This window comes from Castor canadensis, chromosome 2 (assembly GCF_047511655.1).
Source record: "Castor canadensis chromosome 2, mCasCan1.hap1v2, whole genome shotgun sequence".
Lineage (NCBI taxonomy): Eukaryota > Metazoa > Chordata > Mammalia > Rodentia > Castoridae > Castor > Castor canadensis.
The window spans coordinates 103119593-103145859 of record NC_133387.1 but is presented as its reverse complement, the minus strand read 5'-3'; the positions used below and the strand labels follow the sequence as shown (position 1 = coordinate 103145859).

At 47.1% G+C, this 26267-nt stretch overlaps 1 protein-coding gene across 8 annotated transcripts in view; it reads right to left on the bottom strand.

The window, feature by feature from the left end:
* Window positions 1-26267, bottom strand: part of Tns3 (tensin 3) — a 271418-nt gene that overhangs the window by 163548 nt on the left and 81603 nt on the right. For 6 of the 8 annotated variants that reach the window (XM_074065416.1, XM_074065415.1, XM_074065410.1 and 3 more), the window contains exon 4: window positions 15754-15792. The exons of 1 other annotated variant lie outside the window; for it this stretch is intronic. In XM_074065416.1, the coding sequence (XP_073921517.1) occupies window positions 15754-15774 (21 nt within the window). In that variant the 5' untranslated portion in view covers window positions 15775-15792. Of the gene's footprint in view, window positions 1-5784; window positions 6119-6510; window positions 6610-15753; window positions 15793-26267 lie in introns of all 8 variants that reach the window. One more of the 8 variants, XM_074065414.1, reaches the window with a different exon arrangement.

The window sequence follows — 26267 nt, the reverse complement described above, 5'->3', positions numbered from 1 at the left end:
ACAGGACAACCAACCACTTTGAGCTCTTCCTTCACCCAATAGATCCTAATCAAGGACTACAGACTTACTCTAATGTAGAGGCCCTCCTGGGGGACTGGGGAGGATCCATGTAACACTTCAAATGAGAGAATGTCCTGAGGCCTCCCAGGAAAGCTAATTTATACAGTAATAACATCATCAGCTAATTTCCAGCTCTTGATATGTGCTCAGACCCACTGTGAGTATCAGGATTGAAAAAGCTTGAGCAAGCACATCTCCCGCATTTGGGGAGCCTACAAGGAGATAGGAAGGGAGGTGGTATATGCAAGTTCGTAAGTGGATAGTCATTTGGAAAGATCAGGATTATTTTTGCCTAGTAGAAACACCTTCAAAAGGCAGGTGTGGTGGTACCTGCCTGTAATCTCAGCTTCTCAGGAGGCAGAGGCAAAAGAATCTTGAGTTTGAAGCCAACCTGAGGAAGTTAGTGGCAAGGATCTGTCTCAAAATCAAATAAAATGCAAAGGGCACAGAGGAGTGTTGGATGAAGAAGGAGAAGGAGTTCGGCTGGAGGAGTCACAAGTGTCACATCAACGTCTGAGTCCTTTCTGCTTATTAACTGGAATGCAACTCCATCTGGCCCTCCAAGAACAACATAAATGAGGCTGCACTCAAACCGACCACTAACCTGCTGGCCACCCAGCCTATTCCAGAAACCATGCTAGACACCAGAGCCATAGGCATGGGCCCCAAAGTCGCTGACTCTGTTTCTTGTTGGCTTAAATACCCACCAAGGTTTGGGGTTGGGCCAGAGAACTTGTTAGCTGCTGGTTTATGCACCGAGATCCAATCTAAAAGACCTATGCCTCAGTGTGGTCTGTCATGGCCTTGTCACCACAGGTAGCATCCCACTCACCCCAGAAATAGCTACTACCAGCTTCTACCAAGGATGCAGAGGTGACTACCTTGTATAAGTTCAAGTCCATGTATTTTTATTTTGTTTTGTTTTTTAGAGGTTTGAAACTCAGGGTCTCATGTTTGCTAGGCAAGCACTCATACCCTATGAGCCATGCCCCCCAGTCCTTTTTGTTCTGGTTATTATGGTTGTTTTCTCTGGTTTTATTTATTTATTTCTATTACCATATTATTGTTGTACTGGGGGTCCATTGTGACATTTACCAAAGTTCTTACAATATATCATAGTTGAATTCACCCCCTCCATCATTCTCCTTTACTCTCCCCCCGCCTTTCCTGGAATAGTTTCAACAGCTCTTATTTTTCCATTTTCATACATGAGTACATAATATTCCACCACATTCATCTTCCTACACCCTTTCCTTATATCCTCCCCCACACTGGTGCCAACTCCCAGACAAAACCTGTTTTCCTTTCCTGTTCTTTGTTTTTGAAAAAAGACATTTTTGTTTTGTTTAATAGCTATACAGGAGTTTAATTGTGACATTTTCATGTATATGTGTATTGTAACCTGAATTGGGTCCTCCCCTCTATTTTTCTCCTTTCTACCTTAGTCCCCTTTATGGCGATTTCAACAAGTTTAGAAATTCTATATTCATTCTTAAATAGAAAGTACATCAGCCATATTCACCTTCTCAGTTTCCTTCTTTTACCCTCCTCTGTTGCTCTGGTTATGTTGGAGACAGAATACCGCTCTTCCCCAGGTGGCCTGGACCTCAGATCCTCCTCTTTATGCTTCCCACCATAGCTGGGATGACAGACTCACAACACCACACCCAGCTTTTTCTGTTGAGAAGGGATCTCAAAAACTTTTTGCCTGAGCTGCCCTGAAACTTTGATCCTCCTGATCTCAGGCTCCCAAACAGGTGGGATTATAGGAGTGAGCCACTGGTGCCTAGCTTCAACTCCATTTGTAACTGTCTTAATTTTCCAAAGTTCTTCTTGTATGGAGTTAAACTCTGCTTTCACCGCCTTGGTCCCATTTCTTCTTAGGAGCAAATCAACACAAGCTTGACCTTTCCATTGAGGGAGGTGTAGAATCTTCCCAAGGGAATAAGTAAGACTGCACCTGGCCACCGTTTATTCAGGGATATCATGAACGGCTTGGGAAAGCAAATGCTGCCATTTCAGAAAATAGTGGGTGACCTCTGTGTCGTGCAGTGAGGACCACAGCAGGTTTCCATGCAACCTATCATCACTTAAGACACATCACAGCAGCAGTGACGAGAGAATCTTTCCAGACTTCAACAGTCACACAGTGGACTGCTGGAGTGGCTCAAATGGTAGAGCAGCTGCCTAGCAAGCATGAGGCTCTGAGTTCAAACTCCAGTACCGCCAAAAGAATAAAAATAACCAAAAGCATTCTCACAGTGTTGATCCATAAGCAATGGCAGATAATGTAAAAATAACGGTGGGGACAGTGGTTGGGGACGAAGTGGTATGTGATAAAGTCATAAGGATAAGACGGCCTGGGGTGGCCACTGGGGTTGGGCCACCATCCAACCCCAAATAGATGCTTGGACTCATCTCCTGTCCTGCAGGACACCCTGGGAAGGCAGAGGCCAGGATCTATTACCCACATCATAGTTGTCAACCCCACCCAAAGGAGCTGCACTCAGACACACACCCCTATTCCTGGGACATCTTAACTCCTATCCCATGAGTCACCAATAACTCAGATTTCATCTTTAAAGGATAGGACTTGAAGGTGGGGGTATGGCTCAGTGGCTCAAGCTATTGAGGACACAAGCCCTGAGTTCAACACCCAGTATCGCCAAAATAAAAAAATTAAAAGTAAGGACTTTAAATCAAAAAAAATAGAATGACAAAATATCAGTAATATGAGCAGTAATTCCCTGGCATCATGAAATGTCTAGTCAGCATTCTAACTTCTCTGTCACATGCTCCGTGCATTTTGTTATTACAGTCTGTTGAACTGAGATCCAAATACTCTTCAGTTCTTTTACAAGACAGATTCTTCCTCCTCTTTTTGCCCAGGAGGATTTCAGCCTCTCTGGAATTTGCTGACCCCCTTTCTGTGTTACTTCACAGATTGCTCTCAGCCCTGGTTTCCTGCCAGTTGCTGATGGATGTGAGTGAGCTTTGGTCTGGTTCTGGTTTGATTTCTGGTAAGGATTCAGAAGAGCACACATGACTTGTGGCCCACTTCCCTTTTGTGACAGTGAAGACCACTCCAGATCAGGACAAGAATCACCCCCTACAGTTCTGGGCTTTGAACGAAGGAAGTATATTTCAATGGGTTTTTGTTTTTTGGTCACTTTTTTTATGTTAACAAGTAACACTGTGTTTATCTGGCAGGGATAACTGAATTTTCCTTTTTTAAAAAATTTTATTCCATCGTTTTTACATTCACTTACATGTGTATACATTATTTGGGCTACTTCCTCCCACCCCCACCCCCACATTTCAACCTTAATGACTGCTATTTCTCTATCCATAAAACTTTCTCCTTCCTTTATTTGGAAACCCCTGAGGTGCAGTTCCTACAAGAAAGGAAGATTAGCAGGGGATGAAGCTCAGCAGTAGAGCACTTGCCTAACACGCACCAAAGCCCTGGGTTCAATCCCCAGCATCCCCCAAAACAAAGAAGGTTAAATGTTTAATTGCTTCAGTTCTTAGAACGAATTAGTTCCCTTGTGTCCTCCAAAACTAGAGCTATTCTAGTTAATTCTAAGTAATACTTTTTAAAGTCTGTTCTAGTGATCAAAATTGTGTTCCAAAGCAACAAAACTAAGAGTTGTTAGAAACCAGACGCAGGCCCACCCTGTCCCTCTGAAGTCCCCTATACTCTGACCCAAGCCTGCTCTCCAGGACCTGTTCACTGGAAATACAGGAAGGGCCTGGGGGAAGGTCAGGATTAGGAGTGTCGTTGTTACTAGGCCAGAGGGAGGATGCTTTCACCTAAATGGGAGGTACCCATGTAATTAAACGTGCAATTAGGGCTGGTGGAGTGGCTGAAATGGTAGATCACCTGCCCCCAACATAGCAAAAAAAACCAAAAATCCTCTAAACATGCTTCTCCTTGCAGGACACCGGTGGCTCACGCCTGTAATCCTACCAACTCGGGAGGATTAAGGTTCAAAACCAGCCCAAGCAAAAAGTTCATCAGAGCCCCATCTCCAATATAACCAGAGCAAAATGGACTAGAGGTGTGGCTCAAGCAGTAGAACACCTGCTTCTGCAAGCACAAAGCCCCATTCCCACGACAAAAGCAAACAAACAAAAGCACCTCCTCTTTCTAAGCAAGCGTCCAAATGTGACAGGTTTCCAATAAACACAAAAAACATTTTTTTCTTTTCTACACTGTTTCCTAACAGTCTGAAGGAATTACCCATTCCAAACAAACCCGTCAACAACATACCTAGAAAACAGAATTGTGACAGCAGCCCAGCGGTGAGGATGGCCTGCCCAAGCGCCTGGCTGACAGAACAGAGGTGCCTGCTGCTGGCAGGGGACACCGAACCCAGGGCCACCAAGCATAAGCAGGAACAAGTGGCCTCCCAGGAAACTCAAAGGAGGGTTCAGTGAGCCAAGGAACCTGCTTCTGAACAGAGACTGTGACACAGGGGACTCCAGACATCAGTGGTCCACACCCACATGTGGAGATAAGGAAGCAAGGCCACATATAAGTGACAGAGGAGCCTGAGATGGCCTCTGACTTCCAGACTGGCCCTCCTGAGAGTGAAGATAGATTTGGCAGGGGGGTGGTGTCCTCTTGCAGGTAAATACACTCAGGTGACTTAAATGCTGTGCCAACACAATACCCACCCCCACACATCCAGGATTATGCTACCCAGACATGGACTAATGTCTCTCCGATTAGGAGGAAACAAGGGCAGGAGGCATGGCTCAACAGTAGAATGCTTGCCTGGCAAGCACAAGGCCCTAAGTTCAAACCCCCAGCACTGCCAAAATAAAATTTAAATAAATAAACATTTGGTTTTCCCTTGGCCTCTGGCTTCAAGGGCCCTCCATGTTACCCAACACAATTAGATTTTCCTCAGCCACCTACATAGGTTCAGCCACCAGCCTTAGTGACATCCACTCAAAGTTCTGAGTCCCTCCCCCCACCAAGAAAGGCTGCCGGCAAGGTCTTGTATATTAGTGGCTTTGGAGCTGGCCCTTAGAGGACAGGGGAGGGGGTGGCCCGGGGGACGAGGGTTGCCAGGCTTACTGGTCCCACCTCTTGGGAACCCAGCAACAGATGTGAGCACCACACACCTGGTGGCACAGAGTGACAAGTTGCCACAGGTGTGACAGGCACTGCAGCCCAGTGTGGGCTTTTAATCATTAGCTAAGGCTTTGTGCTCTGTGGGTAGATGCAAGATGACACCTCACAGGGTCAACATGTTCCAGGCTATAGAAGTCCCACAATCCCTTCCACCTGCAGAGAGGGACAATAACTGCCAGGCAGAATAAGTGACAAAGGGCCCTGCAATGGGAGACTCAGAATTGCTTGGTATGTCTCCTTTCCTTTCTTGCAGGTTTCCCAGTGAACTGAGAACCAGAAGTTCGGAAGTTCCTGGCTACAGAAGAAGATCCAGGCAACTCCCACCCTCCTGGTGGAAACAGCCAAAGGCTGGGTATTATTTTAGACATGGGAGGGCACGGTGCAATCAAAGGAAAGTACCAGATCAAAGTTTAGCCTGCGGGTAGAAGGCGGGGTAGGGAATGCCACATACATCCTGGGGGTGACAATGCCTGGGGTGGTGGCGTAGCTGAGATGCTTTAGAGAAGAGCTGGTGGCCAGAGGTCACAACTCCCTCCTGCAACCATCAATGAAAACAGGCCTTTGTCTCTGGTCCTACTCACCACACTGCTGCAGGACAGACTGGGCACCCCCAAGGCAGGAAGGCAGAGCGGTCCTTTTGGGTGAGGGATGGAGACTTTGCAGTCCTATGGAATCCTCAAGACAGTTCACAGCCAAAGCACCTTTCAATTTCCACAGTGCACATTCTGAAAATGTGTTTCCAAACTGCGTGTGGCAGTTCAGAGGAGGGGCCCTGGTGGCCTTGCCCCAAGGCCCTCTGTCTCTGGAGCCACTCCACACAGGTTCCTATGAGGGCTGTGTCACTGGCCCTATAGCTGGGCTGGCTTCCTCTGCAGTCCATGAGCCAAGAAGAAGTTCCAGGTGACTGGGGAACACCTAAGGTGAAGAGAGGTTCCCATCGGATTTACTTCCTATGGCTGCCTTAACAAAGCACCCCAAACTGGGTGGCCTAAAACAACAAGCATTTATGCTCTGAGACTGGGAGTTCAAAAATTAGAAGTCAAGGTATGGACAGAGCCATGCTCCCTCTGAGAGCTTTAAGGGGTGTGTGGTGGGGGTCCCTTCTTGCCTCTTTGACATTCTCATGGCCGCCACAATCTGTCTTGTAGACACATTGCTCCAACTCTGCCTCCGAAAGCCCATCCTAATCTCTCTCTCTATATATATATATGTGTGTGTGTGTGTGTATATGTAGCTCCATAATTACCCAAAATATGGTCAAATTCTGAGGTTTCAGGTGGACATGAATTTTAAAGAATACAACTCACCCCACACTACAGATGCGTCTCTCCAGGGCTCAGACGTACAAGGACACTAGCATTTGTTTCTGGTCTAACGTTCTATGTGCTGCAGGGTTGTTTCCTTACCTGCAAAGCCAGGTATGAGTTTCACTGAGACAGGCAATGGTGGCTTGTCCCTCTTCACCACTACACACTTTGCTCCTCTCAAGAGTAACCCACAAGCAGGGCACTGGTGGCTCACACCTATAATCCAAACTACTCAGGAGGCAGAGATCAAGAGAATCATAGTTCAAAACCAGACTGGGCAAATACTTTGTGAGACCTTAGCTGGGAAAAAACCCATCACGAAAAAGGGCTGGTAGAATGGCTCAAGATGTAGACCCTGAGTTCAAATCCTAGTATTGCAAAATTTTAAAAAAGCCACAGGTGCAGAGAGATAAAGAAGAGAAACTTCCAAAGGGCTGAGATGGGTAGTAGTGCACACTTGTAATCCCAGCTGGAGGCAAAGGTAAGAGAATCAAGGACCAGGGATGTGACCTGAGCAAAAGTGTGAGACCCTATCTGAAAAGCAAAAGCAAAAGGACTAGAGAAGTGGCTCAAGTGGTACTTGACTAGGAAGCTGAATCCTGAGTTGAATCCCTAGTACCACCAGAAAAACAGGAGGGAGGGAGGGAGGGAGGGAGGGGAGGGAGGGTGTGTGTGTGTGTGTGTGTATGTGTGTGTGTGTGTGTGTGTGTGTGTGTGTGTGTGTGTGTGTGTGTGTGTGTGTGTTAAATGCAGAGCTAAGAAAATGAATCTGGGAACAATTCAGGATTGTGATTTTCTTTTTTCTTTTCTTTTTTGTGGTACTGGGGTTTGAATTCAGCCACTCCATCAGCCCTTTCTGGGAAGGGTTTTTTCAAGATAGGGTCTCATGACTATTTGTCTGGGCTGGCTGTGAACTATGATCTTCCTGATCTCAGCCTCCTGAGTAGCTAAGATTACAGGGATGAGCCACTGGTGCCTGGCTAAGGATTTTGGTTCTCAACGCTCCCTTCCAGCTGTCTGTTGATACCTTAGAACCCTTCCCAAGATAGGAAATGAGGAACAGAGAAAGAAAGTGAGCAGGGCCGGCTCTGTGCTGCCCTCAAGGGGTTGGTAGGCCAGATCACAAGGGGCAGGAATGTGAGTGATGGTGACAGGGAGCCCTGCCACCTGTCAGCTCATTTGCACACCTAGTTCTAATCCTCCTCTCCACCCCTGTGGTTCTGGACTTGTGGTACTAGCACCCCCATCTCAGTGGAAGAAGGAGGGCTAGAAGACCAGACAGGATGGTGAGCCCAGGCTTCCTGCTGGGAAATCAGACCTGAGGTTCTTCCCTGAGCAAGGATAGGTGCTCCCCAGTGCTCCTGGGTCAGAAAGCTGGCATCCTCACACCTTCCCACTTATGGTACTGCGACCTCCTACCTGTCACAGCCTCCTGGATGTAAGCATGCTTTCCTTGCTCCATTCTTCCTACCTGAGCCTGCTAAGTGTCCCACTCCTCCCTCCCATGTACCATTTTTACAGGGGCCCTCCATGGTGCCCTCCAACACCCAACACTGTGTGTTCGGATGAAGTAAAACACCATTCTAGGATAACTGTGAGTCAGGAGGCAACCTGTTTTTTTTTTTGTTTTTTTTTTTCATTTCTGGGTCTCACTTGGCTCTTGCCAAAACCACAGCTGTGGAGTTTGGTTCCCTTGATCAAATGACCCCATGGGACTCTTTGAATTTTTCCCTCTGCTTCCTGAGAGACAAGGGAGCAAGGGTATTTGCACATCTCTGTTGGCCTGATACAACACAGCATGCCCGTATGAACCTTCCTGGTGAACTTACAGAATCCAACAGGCAGTGATGGCCTGACCACAACGTGCGCGCCCAGGTGTGCACCTGTAAGGGATCTTTAAAGAACAGTCACGGTCACATAGCTACGACTCTGCTGTGACATGTAGCACCACATCTCCGTGTTTCTAGAGTTTACCCCAGTGGAAGCAATCCACAAGCGAGAAATCACCAGTGTTCAATCAAATACCTGATTTGTGGCCACGAGGACCAGAAATTCATACAAAGAAACTTCCAAGAAGTTGTTTGTGATAAAATTCATACACAGAGACCACTGCAGCAGAAGAGACCTCTACAGCCTCTGAGGTCAAGGTCACCAGACTGACCAGTCTGAATTTCTAGACACTCAGCATTCAACTCAGTATTTGGCAGATGGATAGCTCTGGTGTTTTGGAAATTTGCAATCAAATAAAAGAGCTACCATTATAGCAAGCTCTTGTCACCACCAGAAGCTTGTCCCCACTCTTCTCCCTGGGCACCATTCTTTCCAAAATAACCTGAGACCTTGGAAAGACTGTCATGGCTGCTGGTAGACACGCAAGGAGGAGACATGTCACAGTCTGTCCATCCCTTAGCACAACTTCCTCTGCGTGGTCTTTTGAATTTAGGCAAGGCTTATTGAACAAAGTGCCAATACACAGACACACACATACACACACTGTGCACACACCCAGCTATGACACAGACACCACACACACACACAATCAGCCAGGAGGTTTGCTAGCAAAACCCAGTTAAAAACTCCAGTCTTAGGCTGTATGACTTTGCTCCTGATGTCACCTTTAAAAAGAACCTGCTCAAAGAAAAGTAAAGCCATTATGACTTAAGAACTACTCTTACACACCTTCTACTCCAGCATGAAACACCCGAAAAGCAGTCTGTGTGCGAGTGTCCGCAAAGAGGACTCTGCTCCTACTCTTGACCTATAGCTGGCACCAGCCTGACTGCCTCCTACACACCATTACCGGAAGGCCACCAGAAAGCCACTAGAGACACAGGCCAGGCCTCCGTCACGGATGACAACCACTCTGTAAGCAGCACAGCACTTCCACAGGGCTGGGTGAGTCCAGGCCCCCTCCCTAGACACTGGCAGCTGGGGGCCGCCTGGTGGGGATCACACACACAGACACTAGGATCTCCTAACTAAGGCACACAGCAGCATCAGGACACATTAGTGCCTGATATGAACTAGCTCCCTTGGATGGTACATTAAAGTGAAGATTAGATATAAAACAAATTTTTGCCATTGAACTTCAATGAAAAGGTGACAGGCCACTGTTTAGACAACTGTCCTGCAAACCAGTAGCAACCAACCAGGGATGTGCATACACCCATGTGACCCCAGCCTCTCCCTTCCCCAGTTCTGGCCCTCAGTCTCCAGAGAGGCATCATAGGACGGGCATCTGTTCTCCATGCCCCACACCCTCAGGAAGCAAAGGACATTCCCTGGAGCTCATCAGACTGGTTCTCTCCCATCAGATGGCAAGAGAGCACAAGCCAAAAATATAAAATAAACAGCCAGGCTCCGGAGTTGAAAGACTGTGTTGTCCTGTGACATCCAAGGAACCATTTACCAAGCTTTCCCCCTTCACTGTGTATTTTCTGTGTGTACAACCAGCGCTGAGAATTTTAATGCACTACTTCATTTGGTCTTTCCAGTGACCCCATGAGAAGGTGGTGGCACCAACAGCCATATTACAGAAGAGGAAAATGGAGCCAGGAATCAGTGGCTGACGCCTATAATCTTAGCTACTAAGGAGGCAGACATCAGGAGGATCCCAGTTCAAGGCCAGCCTGGGCAAATAGTTTGTGAGACCCTATCTTGAAAATACCCATCAATAAAAAAAGGGCTGATGGAGTGGTTCCAGTGGTAGGGTACCTGCATAGCAAGCATGAGACCCTGAGTTCAAAGCCTAGTACCACCCAAAAAAAAAAAAACCAAACAAACAAAAAACACCTCACGGCTGTCTCACAGGCTCTGACTCCTAAAAATCCAGTCAAGTCACCACTCTCATCACCAAGTATGTCAAACAGCACACTATGATGTAAGCACATTACAAAGACACTATTGATAAAGACACCACTGTCCTTTTATGTTTCTAAAAACCCTGTCAAGGGCCCTAGAGGCCATAATGGGGTTACACTGCAATAGGTCTTCTCCAAAACAACTGTCTTTAAAATCATCATTGCAAGGCACCTGGGAACAGACAAGAGCACTTGTTCCAAGGCTCTGGGCTCAAGACCCATCCCATCACCTGAGTAAACACCTTCCACCTAACATATTTTTTCTGGGAGCTCCAGTTTTTTTCCCCTCCTTTCAGATAAAAGGCATGCCAATAATTGTGGTTTCCTTTTTCACCCTGGCTCCCAGGAAACTCCCAGCCAGTGTGCATGCTTCATAAACAAGGCTAACCTTTACAAGAGCAGGTATGCCTCACTGACTGACAGCTTTGCTCATACCTGGTCTTTAACCTCATGTTCCACTTTTGTAAGCAACAGTGATAAACAGGCTGGCAGAGTGGCTCAAGTGGTAAGAGTGCCTGCTTAGCAAACATGAGGCCCTGAGTTCAAACTCCAGTGCTGCCAAAAAAAGAAGAAAAAACAGTGATAAACCAAAGATTCCAGAAAAGAAAGAGAAAAACAGGCATCCTGGGTAGAGAGCCAGAGGATCGGTACACAAAGACCATGACAACTCCAGGGGTCATGAAGGAAAGCCAAACAGCACAGATCACTCACTGCCTCCTCTCTGCCCAAGACAAAGTTATGCCATAGTTTCAAAATAGCCCTGCCGCAAACCCTCACTGCTAAAGGAATCGTGGCACACCTAGCAGCTCCCAGCAGGGATGATGGGTGCTGGCCTTTCTCAGTGGGGCTCCCAGTCCTTAAGTCACACCTGCAGACCTGCTACACAGGATGAGCCAGAGGAAGAGTCACTAGCATGGGATAGAGCAGGAGCTCAGCCAGATCCAGACAGCAGGGCGTAGCGGCACCTTCAGGGACATTCATATCCCAGAACCAACCACCAGCCACTGCCACATCTGAAAACCAAGCAATCCACACGTGTTCTACTTGGAAGACTGACGAGTCACAGAGCCTGAGAACGATGTCAACATGACCCCCAACAGCATGTGAGATCAGAGGTGAGGGACTGTCATATCTCATATGACCAGCTCAGGCAGTACTACAACCAGGGATGGTGTGACAAGGCCCAGAGGCATTGCACCTGACACCAGGACCTCTGCTTGTCATGTTCCACCATGGGCAACACAACCTTGAGAAGGCTCCCAATCACTTGTCCCCAGGATGTCCACCTCACAGAGATATTCTGAGAATAGGGCACCCACATCCAGAAAGAAACACCACGTCTGGGCCTTAAACACAGTGACACTAAATAACCACCAATTCCCTCTCCAGTGCTGCTAATAGGATGTGAGAGACTTTTCCAACATAAATAATCCTTATTCCACAAATGCAACAAAAATGAGAAGCAAGTTGGGTACCGGTGGTTCATGTCTGTAATCCTAGCTACTTGGGAGGCTAAGACCAGGAGGATCGAGGCTCGAGGCCAGCCCAAGCAAATAGTTCGCAAAACCCCATCTCCAAAATAATCAGAGCAAAATGGACTAGAGCCGTGGCTCAAGTGGTAGAGTGCCTGCTTTGCAAGCTTGAAGACCAGAGTTTAAACACCAATTTCACCAAAAAAAGAAAATAGAAACAGCACCAATGAATGGGTCTTGTCTCTAAAAGTATAGAAAGTGCACAGACCTGGGTAGAGAGGCCAAGGCCAGACTAGTGGAAGGCCCTCAGGGACTGTGACCTTAGAGTTTCTTCACTTTGCTGAGCCCCATGGGCTGAGCATCTGACACACAGCAAGTGATCAATGAACGGCGACCAAGGAAAATAAGACTTGCTCTGAAGAACCTGGCCAGGACCCACACAGGCCCAGTGATTCCCAAGGTGACATGCAAGGATACAGGTGTCACCTAAAAGTACATTCATGCCAATTCAAACTGTCAGGGCCCATGCCAGGTTCTTGGCCACGCACGACCAGAGAGAAAAGAGGACTGTGTGCCTTCTGTCCTGAGAAGAGACACTGTGCAATGTTACATAAATGTAAAAGTGAGACCTGCTGAAACTGTTGCAGGAATGGGGGAGGGAGGATAAAGGAGAATGACGGAGGAGTGAATTCAACTATGAGATATTGTAATAACTTTTGTAAATGTCACAATGTACCCCCAGTACAATATGCTAATATAAATAAACAAAGGAACAAATACAGCAACAAGCCAAAAATAACAACAAAGAATAACCTGTTCCCTGTTAATTTGGTCATGTCACTAAGACTTCAGATTTTTTTTGGTCATGTCACTAAGACTTCAGGTTTTTTTTGTCTTATTTAAGAAGATTCTTCACCACTATTTGATTGCGTTTCCTCAGTGGGTATAAGTACGTCCATTTTCAGTATCTGCTTGGATACATTTTGCCGAGCTATATTTCTCTAGAAAACGGTCTGTTGAATCTATATTTTCATATCAAATTATTATAACTTTTTTATAAATAAAAAAAGACTCCTACCCAAGATCCAGCAGAGGAGGAAGACCCGCCCATCCCGAGCTGCCCCGTCCACTCCAGCCCCACCCCCTTGCTGATCAGCCCAGCACAGGCCCAGGCAGGGAGGCTGCAGGATGGGGGCCCTCACCTCCCTCTTCAGTTTATTCCACTGCAGCGGGAGGAAGACAGCATTACCATGCTTTAGAGAAAAAGCCACACATCGGATGAAATTGTGAGGGAGCCCAGTGTCAGGCCTCACAGTGCCACACAGGGGACCACACCAGAGCAGTGACCCACAGGTGGCCCCTGCACCAGCTCTAGCTCACAGTGGAAATCCTCACCAATGAGCAGCATCAACTTCCCCTCCACCACCAAGAGTCTGTTGGAGAACATGGCTGGGCCCCAGACCCCAAGTTCCTGAGTCTGCAGGTCTGGCTGACCTGGGGACATGCATTCTAACCAGGTCCCAGGCCACGCTAAGATTGCTGGTCTAGGGCCAGTCAAAGCAATTTGGAAAAGGTCACAGAGCTTAGTGCAGTGTGGGCTTGTGTATACTCACCTCATATATGGTCACTTGTTGCATAATGACATCTCGATCCACCACAGACCACATACATGACAGCAGTCTCAACTACGGATCCCCTAGTAATGTCGAAGCCAAGCTAATGTAGTAATTCAATGAATCACTCTCACAAGTGTGTAAACAGACCTACCACGGTAATGCTGCACGGTGGTAAGCAACGGTTACTCATTGTTTATGCGTGTATTGTGCTACACTTTTCATCATTACTTTAAAGTATAGCCGGGCATCAGTGGCTTACATCTATAATCCTAGCTAATCAGGAGGCTGAGATCAGAAGGATTGTAGTTTGAAGCCAGTCGGGGCAAGTAGTTCAAGAAACCCTATCTCAAAAACTCCAACACTAAACAGGACTGGTGGAGTGGCTCAAGTGGTAGAGCGCCTGCCTAGCAAGTGTGAGGCCCTGAGTTCAAACCACAGTGCCACCAAATAAATAAAATGTTGACTATAAAACAGCTTCGGGCAGGTCCTCAGGAGAGATCCAGGAAAAGGCCTTGTCATAGGACAAATGCATGGGGTCTTACTGCCTCTGAATACCTTCTGGAGGTGGGAGACAGTGATACAGATGTCCTGGCCCTGGGTAGGCATAGGTAAGGAATGTGGGGGCTGTGTCTTAGTTTCTAACAAAGAAATTTTAAAGCACTTTTTTAAAGTAACAAGAGGTTAGATCTGACCCACAGCCACAACCCTCCTGCAGGACTAAGCTGGGGACTTGTGGACAGATGTAAGCCTAAAGTCCAACTGCCCAGAAAGTAGGCTTTAGCCATGGTCTCAGAGCAGCATCCCTCAGGCTCCCCTCAGTCACAGAGACAAAGAGAAACCTGTCAAAGCCCAGTGCTATGCAGACTTGCACCAGGCCTCCCTCGCTGTGGGTTCCACAGAGGAGTGATGGGGTGGCCGGCCACCCAGGGTGGGGCTGAGGCACCCAGAGCAGACTGGGTGGGGACCGCAGTTCTTGATGCTCCAACATGATTTCATAGTTTATAGACATTTAAGTGAGTTTGTAACCCCTCCTATGATCTGAAATGCACATTTTGCCTTCCCAGAAGCATTAAAAGGAGCATAAAAATAGAGTCCAGCCTATGAATGGGACATTTGTGACACATCCAACCAACCATCATTTTCCTTTCATTTGGTTGTCAGTGAAGTTAGGGTAAAGAAGGAAACTGAGGCTCAGTGGTGAGGGGGCCAGGATCCGAACTTGCTTTATGAAGAGTTGCCTCTCCGCCAAGCCCTCAGAGAAACTTCTACCACACCACACCACACGACAGTGGATGCCTCTGGACTCAGCCCACAGAGACACGGAGGTGGGTAGATGGGCAAAATTCCTGGCAGAACTATGGGAATGCTGTGTACAGCAAAGCCAGGGCTGAGGGCATGGCAGGAGATCAGAGCAACACACCTGCCAGGCAGCCTGGAGGAGGTGGCAGGCATACCTGGTCCCCTTCTCACAGGTGAGGCTGGCACAGCAGGTACTTTCCCTGCCACCCCCCCAGTGAGAGACTGCCACGCTGACTTCCCCAGTTACAAGTCACTTCTGATTTGTAACATCCTACAGTCCTGCATGGTACATGGGGCCCCCATAGGTGTCACTAGAGGAGCCAAGCTTACTGTGTGACACTCAAAGGTGTTTCATTTAAAAAGAGGACAGATTTTTTTTTTTTTTTGTGGTACTGGGTTTGAACTCAGGGCCTACACCTTGAGCCACTCCACTAGTCTTTTTGTGTGTGTGTGATAGGTTTTTGCAAGACAGGGTCTCTTGAACTATTTTGCCCAGGCCGGCTTCAAACTTCCATCTTCCTGATCTCTGCCCTCCTGAGTAGCTGGGATTACAAGTGGCACCCAGCTTGGATATTCCTATTTACTTAAGCTTAAGCCAAAGAGAAAGTGTCATTGTAAGTTTACCTTCAATCAGATAAAAACAGGGCATCTGTCAGAGCCAATGTGCAAAAACCATTGCATCATGCTCTCCCCATGGCCACCACCAAGTGACACAGGTCCTTTCAGAGCGTGTTTTCATCACTAAAACAGCTAAGGAAACTCAGACCAAAGAAATCGAGTGCCAAAGGTAAATTTTACCAATCCTAACGTGGTTCCTGTCACAGAGCACAAGAATTCTCTCCTCTTAAAGAAAACACATGATAAGAGCAGAGAAGCCAAGGAGCCCTCCTCAGCTCAGGACTAGAAAATGTCCCCAGAGGACAGAGCTGGAAAAAAGGAGAAAGTCCCACCTACCAGGATGATAAAATGGCCCCACAAGAAACCAAAAGGACTTACCTGGTCCAGGTGAACTTGCATGCAGCAAGGAGTCACCACCTTAAAGGGAGGAGAAACAGATAAGCAAGAGTTCACTCAGGAAAAACTCAGCCTGACTGAGGGCAAGTGGCACTCACTGTCACAAAGACAAAGTATTCAAGACTGACCAGACCTAGAGTTAAAAGGTTTTCGCTAACTTTGGGGAGGTTCAAGTCCTTTTGGAGAAGTTCAGAAAAATCAGAGCCTCCTCCAAGAAAAGTATGTTGCAATCCTATTGAAAAGAGTTTCACCTTCAGTTTCAAAGAACGAGTGGGTGCCCAGGCTAGAGACATCTGAGCCAGCCCAGCCTGGGGAGCATGGGCACTGGGCTCAGAGAAGGTAAGGTCCTAAAGGGTGGTCTTCAAGCTGCCCTCACTCCCCACACACAGCAGGGACACGCTTCTCTCTCAGATGGACTGTCCTGCAGAGGAACTGTAGTCCAAGTTACTCCACTCGGCACACAAGACAGTGGAAAGGAGTGTCCTTTGATTCTCTACCAGCTCCTCTGAAAAACAGAGAGCTGGCAACAAGACAGTCACAGTGGTTAAGACCACAGCTCAAACCCAAGCAGGAGATGTGCTTAAAGGGATCAGGAGGCTGGTGGCTCACACCTATAATCTCAGCTACTCAGGAGGCAGAGATCAGGAGGATTGTGGTTCGAAGCCAGCCCAGGCAAATCTCAAAAAAAAAAGGCTATGGACTGGCTCAAGTGGTAGAGTACCTGCCTAATAAGTATGAGGCCCTGAATGCGAACCCCAGTACCACCAAAAAAGGAAGGAAGGAAAGGAAGGAAGGGAGCCAGCCCAAGGCAAATAGTTCACAAGACCCTAGCTCAAAAATACTCAACATAAAACAGGGCTGTTGGATTGCTCAGTTGTAGAGTGCCTACTTAGCAAGCTTGAGGTCCTGAGTTCAAATTCTAGTACCACCAAAAAAAAAAAAGGTGAGAAAGAGTTATTTTGGAGAGCTCAGAAGAGTGCTGGCACGGGCCAGGGTCTCTGCTCACAGGAACACAGAAGTCCCCTGAATAGAAAGGGCAGCCATGTGTGGAAGGGATCAGACTTGGGTTTTGCTTCCCCAGGAGGCTGACTAGGATCCTTGCACCTGCAAACAGGACTGAAATGACCACAAGCCGACTCACTCCTCAGCTTCCTCCTGACACCCAACTCTGGACCCCTGGCTCACCTCAATTCTCAGAGAGTTTTGTGAAAATGTGGAAAGGAGGGGAAAACACCACGGTTATGACTAATCGTCGCTGTAATTTGGAGTGGACGGCAGTGTGACCTTGGTTCTTGCTATTTATAACTCTGCTTGCTTATCTTACTTAGAAGTTCCTCAAGGAATAGGTGACACATGGTCATTCATTCGTCTGGGACATGCTATTACCCCCAGGACTCTGACTCACTCTTTTTTTTTGGGGGGGGAACAATGGTCCTCTCTCCTGGCACCCAACCTCTCCTATAAGTTGCTACCCCTACTGTGCACACACACACGCACGCACACACACACACACACACACACACACACACACACAAGCAGCTGGCAAGCGGGACGTGTCATTGTCATTGTGTCTCCTCGGTTCTATGGGTGCACATTAAAGTCTGACAAAGTGATGAGGGATTGAAGTACCTAAATAAATAACAAGCAAAAACAAAACACATGACTTTGAAAACACAATTACAGACAGAACCTTCAAGGACTGTGTTGGTACTGACAAGGGGACCCCATGGTTAATAAAGCCCTGTGACTCATCACAGCCCCAAGGGCAGAACCCACGCAATGCAGGTATATGTATACATCCCAGTGCCTCAATACATGGTGACAAAAATGTGCCAAGAACCAGAGTCCCAGCCTTTAAAAAGTCCTATGTATATCCCACACAGTGGGAAATTATTCAGTGATACAAAAGCAGCGGCATAGAAAGTTGAATGTCAGTTAAGAAGTGGGAGCAGCCAATCTAAAAAGGCCTCATGCCATATGGTTCCAACATGTGACATTCTGAAAAAGACAAAACTAAGGAAACAATAATTAAACAAACAAAAATAAAAGATTAATGGTTACCAGGGCCGAGGGGAACAGGCAGAGCACACGGTTTCGGCAGTGACACTATTCTGATGCCACTGTAATGGCAGATGTATGTCATTAACATTTGTCCAAACCCATGGAAAGAACGCCCGAAAACAAACCTCAGGGTAAGCTGTGGGCTTTGAAATCCATACTAGCTCTTGAAGTGTAACACTGAGTACCACAGGAAGGCAAGTTGTTTTATATATGAAAGTGTGTTTAAATTTTTATATGAATCTAAAACCATCCTAAGAATATAGTCCATAAATTTTAAATTCATTGTCTAGAAATGTGTTTGTTAAGAAAAATGGAAAGAAAAGCACTAAGCCATACACTTGATTTTGAAAAACAGCAGCCAGGCCAGGCACCGGTGGCTTATGCCTATAATCCCAGCTACTCAGGAGGCAGAGATCAGGAAGATCACGGTTCAAAGCCAGCCTGGAGATATAGTTTGCAAGACTCCATCTGAAAAAAACCCAGCACAAAAAAAGCCTGAAGCCCTGAGTTAAAAACTCAGTACTGCCATAAAACAAACAAACAACAACAACAAAAAAACCCCAGCAGCCAGAAGCTCAGTATATTCTGTGCCTTTCACATCCCAGGTGGAGCGCAGTAATGCAGTCCACCATATTCCAGAACAGGAAGTACCTGGCTGTGGATAGCAGGATTTCCACCTCACTTTCCTCCTTTAGAAAGGGACAGCTGGTCAGTTAGAACCGTAAATGGAAGCTGCCCGGTCCAGGATGCTCTGGTGCTCAGGCCAGTCTGTTCAGCACCACTAAGGAACTGCAGGAAGTGAGCAAGCCATGTCACTGGTGTCCATGTCACTAGCCTGCATTTGCTAGGCTCTTGGGTGTCACCTCCCATCCTTCAGCATAACCAGAAAGGTGGAGGCAGCAAACAACTTCTCTGGACGGGCCCATATCCTAACCACTGGAGCCACGAAACTGTGGAACTAATGGCTGACCACTACACAGACCCTCTGACCTCTGAACCTGTCCACATCCCACCTTTGAGGACTGGCATCTCCTGAGCACAGCCAGCTGGGTTATAGGGCAAGGGCAGCATGTCACCTGCTTGCTTCTGGTTTTCTTGCCCTTTTCTTTCATTTGACAGGAGCAAGCACTGTGGGCTCGGTCACCTCCAGGTTAGTAGAACCTTCCTTGGCAGGAAGGACCTTACGCCTCTTTTTGTTTAGCTTCTCAGGGTGCCGCCCCCAGGCCACAAATGGACCTGAAAACTGAGTAGCCCTTGAGACCGGCACTGAGGACTAGAGGAAGGACCTGGCACAGAGGGAAGGTCCCATCATCCACAGGGGACAGTCCTGCAGGTGTTCCCACCCAGTATTCACTGGGCTGGCAGCTGAGCTAAACTGGCTCCATGGGTGTGCATGAGGCTGGGGCAGTGCAGGGTACAGTCCCCGCTTCCCCCATGCAGGGCACAGTCACTTGCTCTGTAAGGAGGTGCTGAGTGAGCTGCAGAAAGGTGAGCCGGCTGAGAAAGGGCTGTGGCACACACTCAGGGAGGCCAAGTACAAACCCTCACAGAGGGTCCCAATTGCCTCACCCTTCTCCTGATGGGAGCTCCCTCAGGAGCCTGGGTGACAAGAGGTGACAGTTAGTAGGGTGGGGCTGGCAGCTACAGAAAACTCCAGGAAAGAATTATGGTCTGTGGGCCAAGGGCCATGATTGCTGGCTCATGGCACCCCCCCCCCTCACCGGCCTGTCCCTCTCTTGACAGAGGCCAGGGCTCCTCTGAGTGTCCTTCCTAAGAGCAATTTTATGGCCTTCACTTACTCCTATTTAGTACCTAATCTAGGGTTACCAAGGACAACCACAAACAAACAAGGCTCTGCCCAGCCCACACCTGGCTACGTGGGCGCCTGGAGCCTGCTGGCATTGATAATCTTGTCTGTAAGCTAGTAGGTCAACAGGATGAGGGTAGGAGAGCCAAGAACCTTCCACCTCATCATGACTGTGTCCTGAAGCACATGAGGTGGTGTACATAGGCGTGCCAGTGTTTGAAAGTGAGGACGCGGGAGTGTAGCTCAGTAGTAGAGTGCTTGCCTAGCATGCATGAGGCCCTGGATTTCATCCCTAGCACCAAAAGAATTTAAAAAAGAAAACTATTTTTAAAATAAGTGTATGAGTTGGTGTGACAACATTCAGACTGAGCATCCAGTGAGCTCTGAGTGAATGCAAATAGACATGTATATCTTATGTGAGAAAATAGTCTTTTTTTTTTTTTTTTTTTCACCAAAGTGTGTGTCTTTGGCTGGATTCCTGCTGGGCTCCTCTTTGCCCACTACACTGTGTATCTTAGCACCTCCCCCAAGTAGGTCTAGAATTTAAGCTAGTGGAGAAGATTGTGAACTTTTGATCTGGACCAATCCAGGTCAAGAGGCAGGTTAATGGTGTCAGGGATAGAAGGGGCAACAGACTGCCTGCCCCATTTGTGCTGGCTTTGCCCACGTGCATGCTGGCACCCATGCAATGATTTTGCATTGCTGAGACAATTCTTTGTTCCTGTGTCTTCAACTGGAATATTCATTTCTAACACTTCTGACAGTGTTTTGGAAGTGGGAGTCTTGTGTGTGTGTCTACAGTTTCATCACCACCAGGGAATGACAGAACTCCTCAGCAAGTGTTGTCACTTCAGAAAGCCCTTCACCCAGGGTCCTCCGGTGCTCAGGTACTGACCCTGCACAGAGAGGCCTCAGACCCACTGGGCCCCCTGGCCAGCAACCTCGTTCCCCCTCCACTCCCTCTGGAAGATCAAAGTCCTGGGAGAAAGTACAAATCAGTTCAACACATGCTTTGAGATGTGTTTGCCTCTGATTAATTAAGCTATGAACTTAGCTTTTGTTGTTCCCTACTAAATTTGACCTTGGACAAGGCCATATAGAGAGTGAGACTTTCTACCAATTTCTCTACAAATGCCTGCTGTAACCACTCATTACCAATTACTATCTAAACAGAATAAAGGAAAACTGGAGTTCAACCTTTTGTGATTCCTCACGAATTCCAATCCCTGGGTCACAGGAACGAGCTTCCTAGAGCCACACAGAAATCTAGAGTGAGACTTGAAAGGCATGGCCCCGGCAGGCAGCTTCCATTCCTTCACCCCTACAATGGGAGCCTGGGGGCTTGCTCTCCCTACCTGCCATGTTTCCTGCTTGTCCTCCAGGTTACTCAGCCCATTGGCCCAGCAAGCATGGGCCGATCTTGTTCATGCTAGGGTGTTGGAAGGCTGGATCAACTCGAGGGCCTCAACCAACAGTTATTAAAAGGTATTCAATAAATGCACACAGGGCCTAGGAGTAAGGCTCCATGGTAAGCACGTGTCCAGCAGGTACCAGGTTCTGAGTTTGATCCCCAGCACCATATACACATACATATATATATGTATGTATGTTTATATATTTATTAACTTATTTATTTAAATGCACATATCCCTAAAACAAATCCATCAACTAATCAACCATCATTCAGGTACAAGATGAGCAAACATGGTAGAGAGAGAAAGGTAAGCCACCAACCTGCTTCAACCTCTTTTTTTGGGGGGGCAGGGGGAGTAATTTGTTGAGTTAAGACAAGTAAATAGATATCTGTATGCACAAAAAGTTCTACATAAAAGTCACTTCCATCTTAATAATGTGACTTGTAATGGAAGCTGTACAAAATTGGAGGTGAAGTTTACTTTAGTTTTATCTTTATGAATAAACTTGGTCATGAAGCCAGGAGAGCAACACTTTCTGTCCCAAATCATAAAAGCAGTCATAGGTCACCTGGCCAGGGAGAAAGCAATGTAGAGTGTTGTATGATCTAGGGAACCCACAGTGTGAGGGGTGGGGGGAAGAAGGAGCTGGTCATCTCTCTCATCTCTATATAAAGCAGCAGACTGTGTGGAGGGCAGGGGAGGGGAGGGGCTTAAGGGAAGGGAAGAGAATGGATGGGAAGAAGTGGGAAGGGAAGAGAAGGGAAGGGATTTTTTTTTAAAAGGTCTACTTTTAACATTTTACAGCATTTATAACTTAAGTTGTATGTTAATGAACTAGATGCTTTATGTGCCCTATACCAGATTGGAAAAAGGTTAAGTTGCTCAACTGTCTTTATTGCCATAGATAAGTGGGATAGAATAACGAGAAGAGGAAAGTCCCCTCCTCTACAAGAGGGGCACCTCTCAACTTTGTGTCACCACAAAGCCCCAGACTGGGGACTTAAACAACAGGAATTTTATTTCCTCACAGTCCTGGAAACTGGTTGGTTTCTCTATCCTTGGCTTATGGATGGTGTCACCCCATGTGTCCTCACAGGGATGTCCCCCTGCGTGTGTCTGTATCTTAATCTTTTCTTTCAAGGACACTAGTCATAGGAGATTAAAACCCACCCTAATGACTTCATTTTACCTTAATCGCTTCTTTGAAGTAGGCCCAGTCTCCAAACACATTCCTGGGGGCTAGGGTTTCCACACATGAACTTGAGCAACCACGAGTCAGCCCTCAACAATAATCAAAGGTCTAATAGGACCAGAACGCTCTCAGAACACCAGCCTGGGCTGGATCCCCACAGGCCTGTTCATGGCTGCTCCTGGGGTGGGGAGCCCCTCTGAGGGCTGGCAAGCGAGTGCCCCGGGGACAGGCTTTCATCAGGAACCTGCACATGAAAAGGGATCTATACAAAGGACCAAGACAGAAAATGCAAGCTTTGGAGACCTTATTAACTTCCTTTGCTTCCTTCAAGAGCGCGCCTTACCTTTGCTTCTGCGACCTCTTTGTCAGGCTTGACCCTGAATTCCCTAATTAGGTTTACATTCCTCATGAAGGCCTGTTATCCCACTAGGCGTCAAGGCCCAATTTAGACTGCTCTAATCCTCATGAAAAACCCCCGCCCAGCAAATGCAATTAGACTGTGCAGACTGCCAGCCACAACCAAGGAGCCAACGTGGAAGAAAGTGGGTGTGTATGGGGGAGGGGAAGAATAACTGGAATCTTGTCTTTCTAAATTTACTTAAAGTTAAAAATCAGCTAGTGCAGATGGTGCCTGGGCACAGTGTAAAAAAGAAAGAAAAGTCCCCAGGATTCTCAGTTCTGAGCTCGCCTCTCCTCACCTCTTAGGGCCTCCATTTCTTCTTTAGCCCAGCTCCAGTATTCTAAGACTTTTCAGGAGAAAGAGCTATGTGCCTGCCCCCAAGAGAACTAGCTCAAGTCATCTGGCACCTTCTCTTTCACACAGCTACTAGGGTTGTGGTCCCCTTACCAAAATGGCAACCCCTAGCAACAGGCCTGCCTCTTCCCTGACTCATTAAAAGAAGACCCTGCTCGTAGAGAATATAATAGAATTAAACGTAAAAATTACCCAATATTTGCTCAGATCAGAAACTGAACTGAGTCTATTGTTGGAGCCAGAGGCTAGGAAATCTTCTCAAAGTAGCTGGGACCCCTGAAGCCACCAGACTGAAGCTTTGGTACAGACTGAACGGCAGGATCGCTTGCTCAGTGACCAGCAAATGATCCTGCGGCTGGAATCTGTCTCAAAGACCAGGGTGGGGCAGGAAGACCAAGGCCCTGCTGGAGGCTGTCAGCATACAGCTCAGGAAACCAAGGCATACCAGGAGGTAAGGTGTATCCAAGACCCCTAGTCACAGCCAGGCAGGGTGGACATGCCTGGAATCCCAGCTCTTCAGGAGTCAGAGGGAGAAGGATTCAGAATTTGAAGCCGCCCCAGGAAAAGTTACAAGACACTATCTCAAACAAGCACATACCCAAAAGGGCTGGGGCATGGCTCAAGTGGTTGGGTTCTTACCTCGCATGTATGAGGCCCTAGGTTCAATCCCAGTACTGGTGGGGAAAAAAAAAACAAAACAAGGTACTCCACTCATCAGGCAAGACAAGAGTCAGAGTCTATAACCTCTTGGGTCAATACTTAACAGATTCCTGTGTCTTATCTTTCTAAAAAGAGAAACAAAGATTACAGGTGATGGTGGATAAAATGCTTCCTAAAGAGCCAGAAGAAAAACTCATAAATCCAACTGACTTGCAGAAAGATTAGGAATATTTAGCTTAAGTCTTTTAAAAGTTTTTTTTTTGGGGGGGGGACCACTTAAAATGCCACGGATCAGGTGGGATAAAGGAGAATGATGGATGGGGTGAACTGAACTGAGATACACTTCGAGCACTTTTGTAAATGTCACAATGTACCCCCGTTACAACAATAATAAAATTTAAACAAAAAAAACACGTAACTGAATTAAGTGACTAGACCGACTTCCATGAGGAAAAATCCAAGTCTCAAACTCACTGCCACTCTTTACCAACTATATCCTGATCAGTCAACCCTGGTGGCGATGAATAATACACATTTTAACTAATTAGGAAAGACTGACAGTCACCTCTACAACAACATCCCTGCGCCATTCTAGCTTCCCCAGGTGAGAATTCAGTACATTGTGGTTTCATCACAGAGGTCTCTAAAACAACCCTGCCACCGCCCCCCAAGAGGCAGTCTATCCCCTCCTCTTGGATCTGGCCTTGTCCTCAACTGACCCTGTGACCTAGTGTAACCAATGTTCAGAGGTCACAGGTGAGAAGAGGAGTGGAACAAATGAATGAGCTGTGTCATTCTCCAAACTTTGGGGTCAGTGGTCTCAACCATCTTGTCAGTCATTCGTTAGGTATTTCTTCATTCACTAACACCCTCCATCGTTCTTCACTCCTCTACTCATTCCATTCATTCATGATCTCTTAATTCACCATTCAAAACCCCCTTTCTTCCTTTGCAATTACAAATGGGCCAGGCACCAGTAGCTCATGCCTGTGATCCTAGCTACTCAGGAGGCAGAGATCAGGAGGATCATGGTTCAAAGCCAGCCCAGGATCTTGAAAAAACCCATCACAAAAAAAGGGCTGGTGGAGTGGCTCAAGGTGAAGGCCCTGAGTTTAAGTCCCAGTACCACAAAAAAAAAAAAAAAACTCCAAGATAAGGAGGTGTTCCTTAGCAGTTGTCATCAACTTCAGTTTAATGAAGAAGAAAAAGGCACAAATGTTCAGCAGTTATTCAAGAAAAAAAAAAGTAAATAAAAGGGAGCAGTGAAGGAACTTTCCCCAAGGACAGTTTGTCGAATGTGTCAAAGAATAACACAATGAATAATTTGGCTTTCACCAACTTTCCTCTGCTCTAGGAAAGATGACAAGAAAGGAATGAAATGAGAAAAAAAACCTCACAAGCTATCAAATATCAAAACAAGTATTTTAACAGGACATTTTTACACACACCTAGATAACTCTGAATGCTCACATAAAACGTTCTCTGACACTCAACTACTTTATCCCATCTGACACTAACTTTCCACTGTGCCCGCAATGACCTGTTACTGCACCTCACTCTACTCAAGTATCCAAACTGCAAACCTAACAGCAACCCGAAGCCCTTCTCATGGGTTCTCCAGTCCTAAGCAATCTCCTTTCACTCCCACGAAGGGCTTGAGATGTAGCTCAGAGCTTGCCTATCATGATGAAGGTCTGGGTTTCTTTCCTAGCCACAGACCAAAACAAACAGAACAATCCCCATGAAGCTACCACTTGACTCCTTGCCATGGGGACATCACTCGGGGTGGGCCATCCTCACCCCTGCTGGGCAGCACTAAGCTTCTGAACCACCTCCTAAGGGCCAATAAACTCCCCGCCCCACCCCCAAGTGTTTTCTGTTTGTTTGTTTGGTGGTAACTGGGGTTTGAATTCAGGGTCTCTGCTTGTAGACAGGTATTCTATCACTTGAGACACATCTCTAGCCCTTTCTGCTCTGGTTATTTTGGAGATAGGGTCTCACTTTTTACCCATGCCAATCTGGACAGCAATTCTTCTACTATAGGCTTCCCACTGTAGCTGGGAAAACAGATATATACCACTACACTCAGCTATTGGTTGAGATGGGGTCTCATGAACTATTTGCCTGGGCTGGCCTCAAACCTCAATTCTCCTCATCTCAGCCTACCAAGTAACGAGCATGACAGGCATGAGCCACCAGCACCTGGCTCCAAATGGGTTTAAAATATAAAAGGGGGGGGAGGGGTGTGGAAGCCTCCAAAAAAACCAAAAAGTTTTACATAAAGATACTGATTTTACGGTATGATTTTTTTTTTCATTCTGTCCTTCTATCCTTCCCATTTCCCCTCAAAGGCCTTATACCTAAAGCCATCTGAGCAGGGTAAAGTGTCCCATGACAAGGAAGGAGGTTAACAGCCCACAGCTTCATCAACTATGGATGAGGAAAGTTCTGGGGAAATTCACAGTTGAATGGTGTCCAGACAGACACACAGTTCACCAGAAGTGAGACACCAGTGGAGTGCCTGGAAACAAAAATGAACTTTACCAGCTGTTCCCAGGAGGGGAGGCGGGGAGATGGGGCCTCATGAGCTATTTCTGTGCTCAGCGG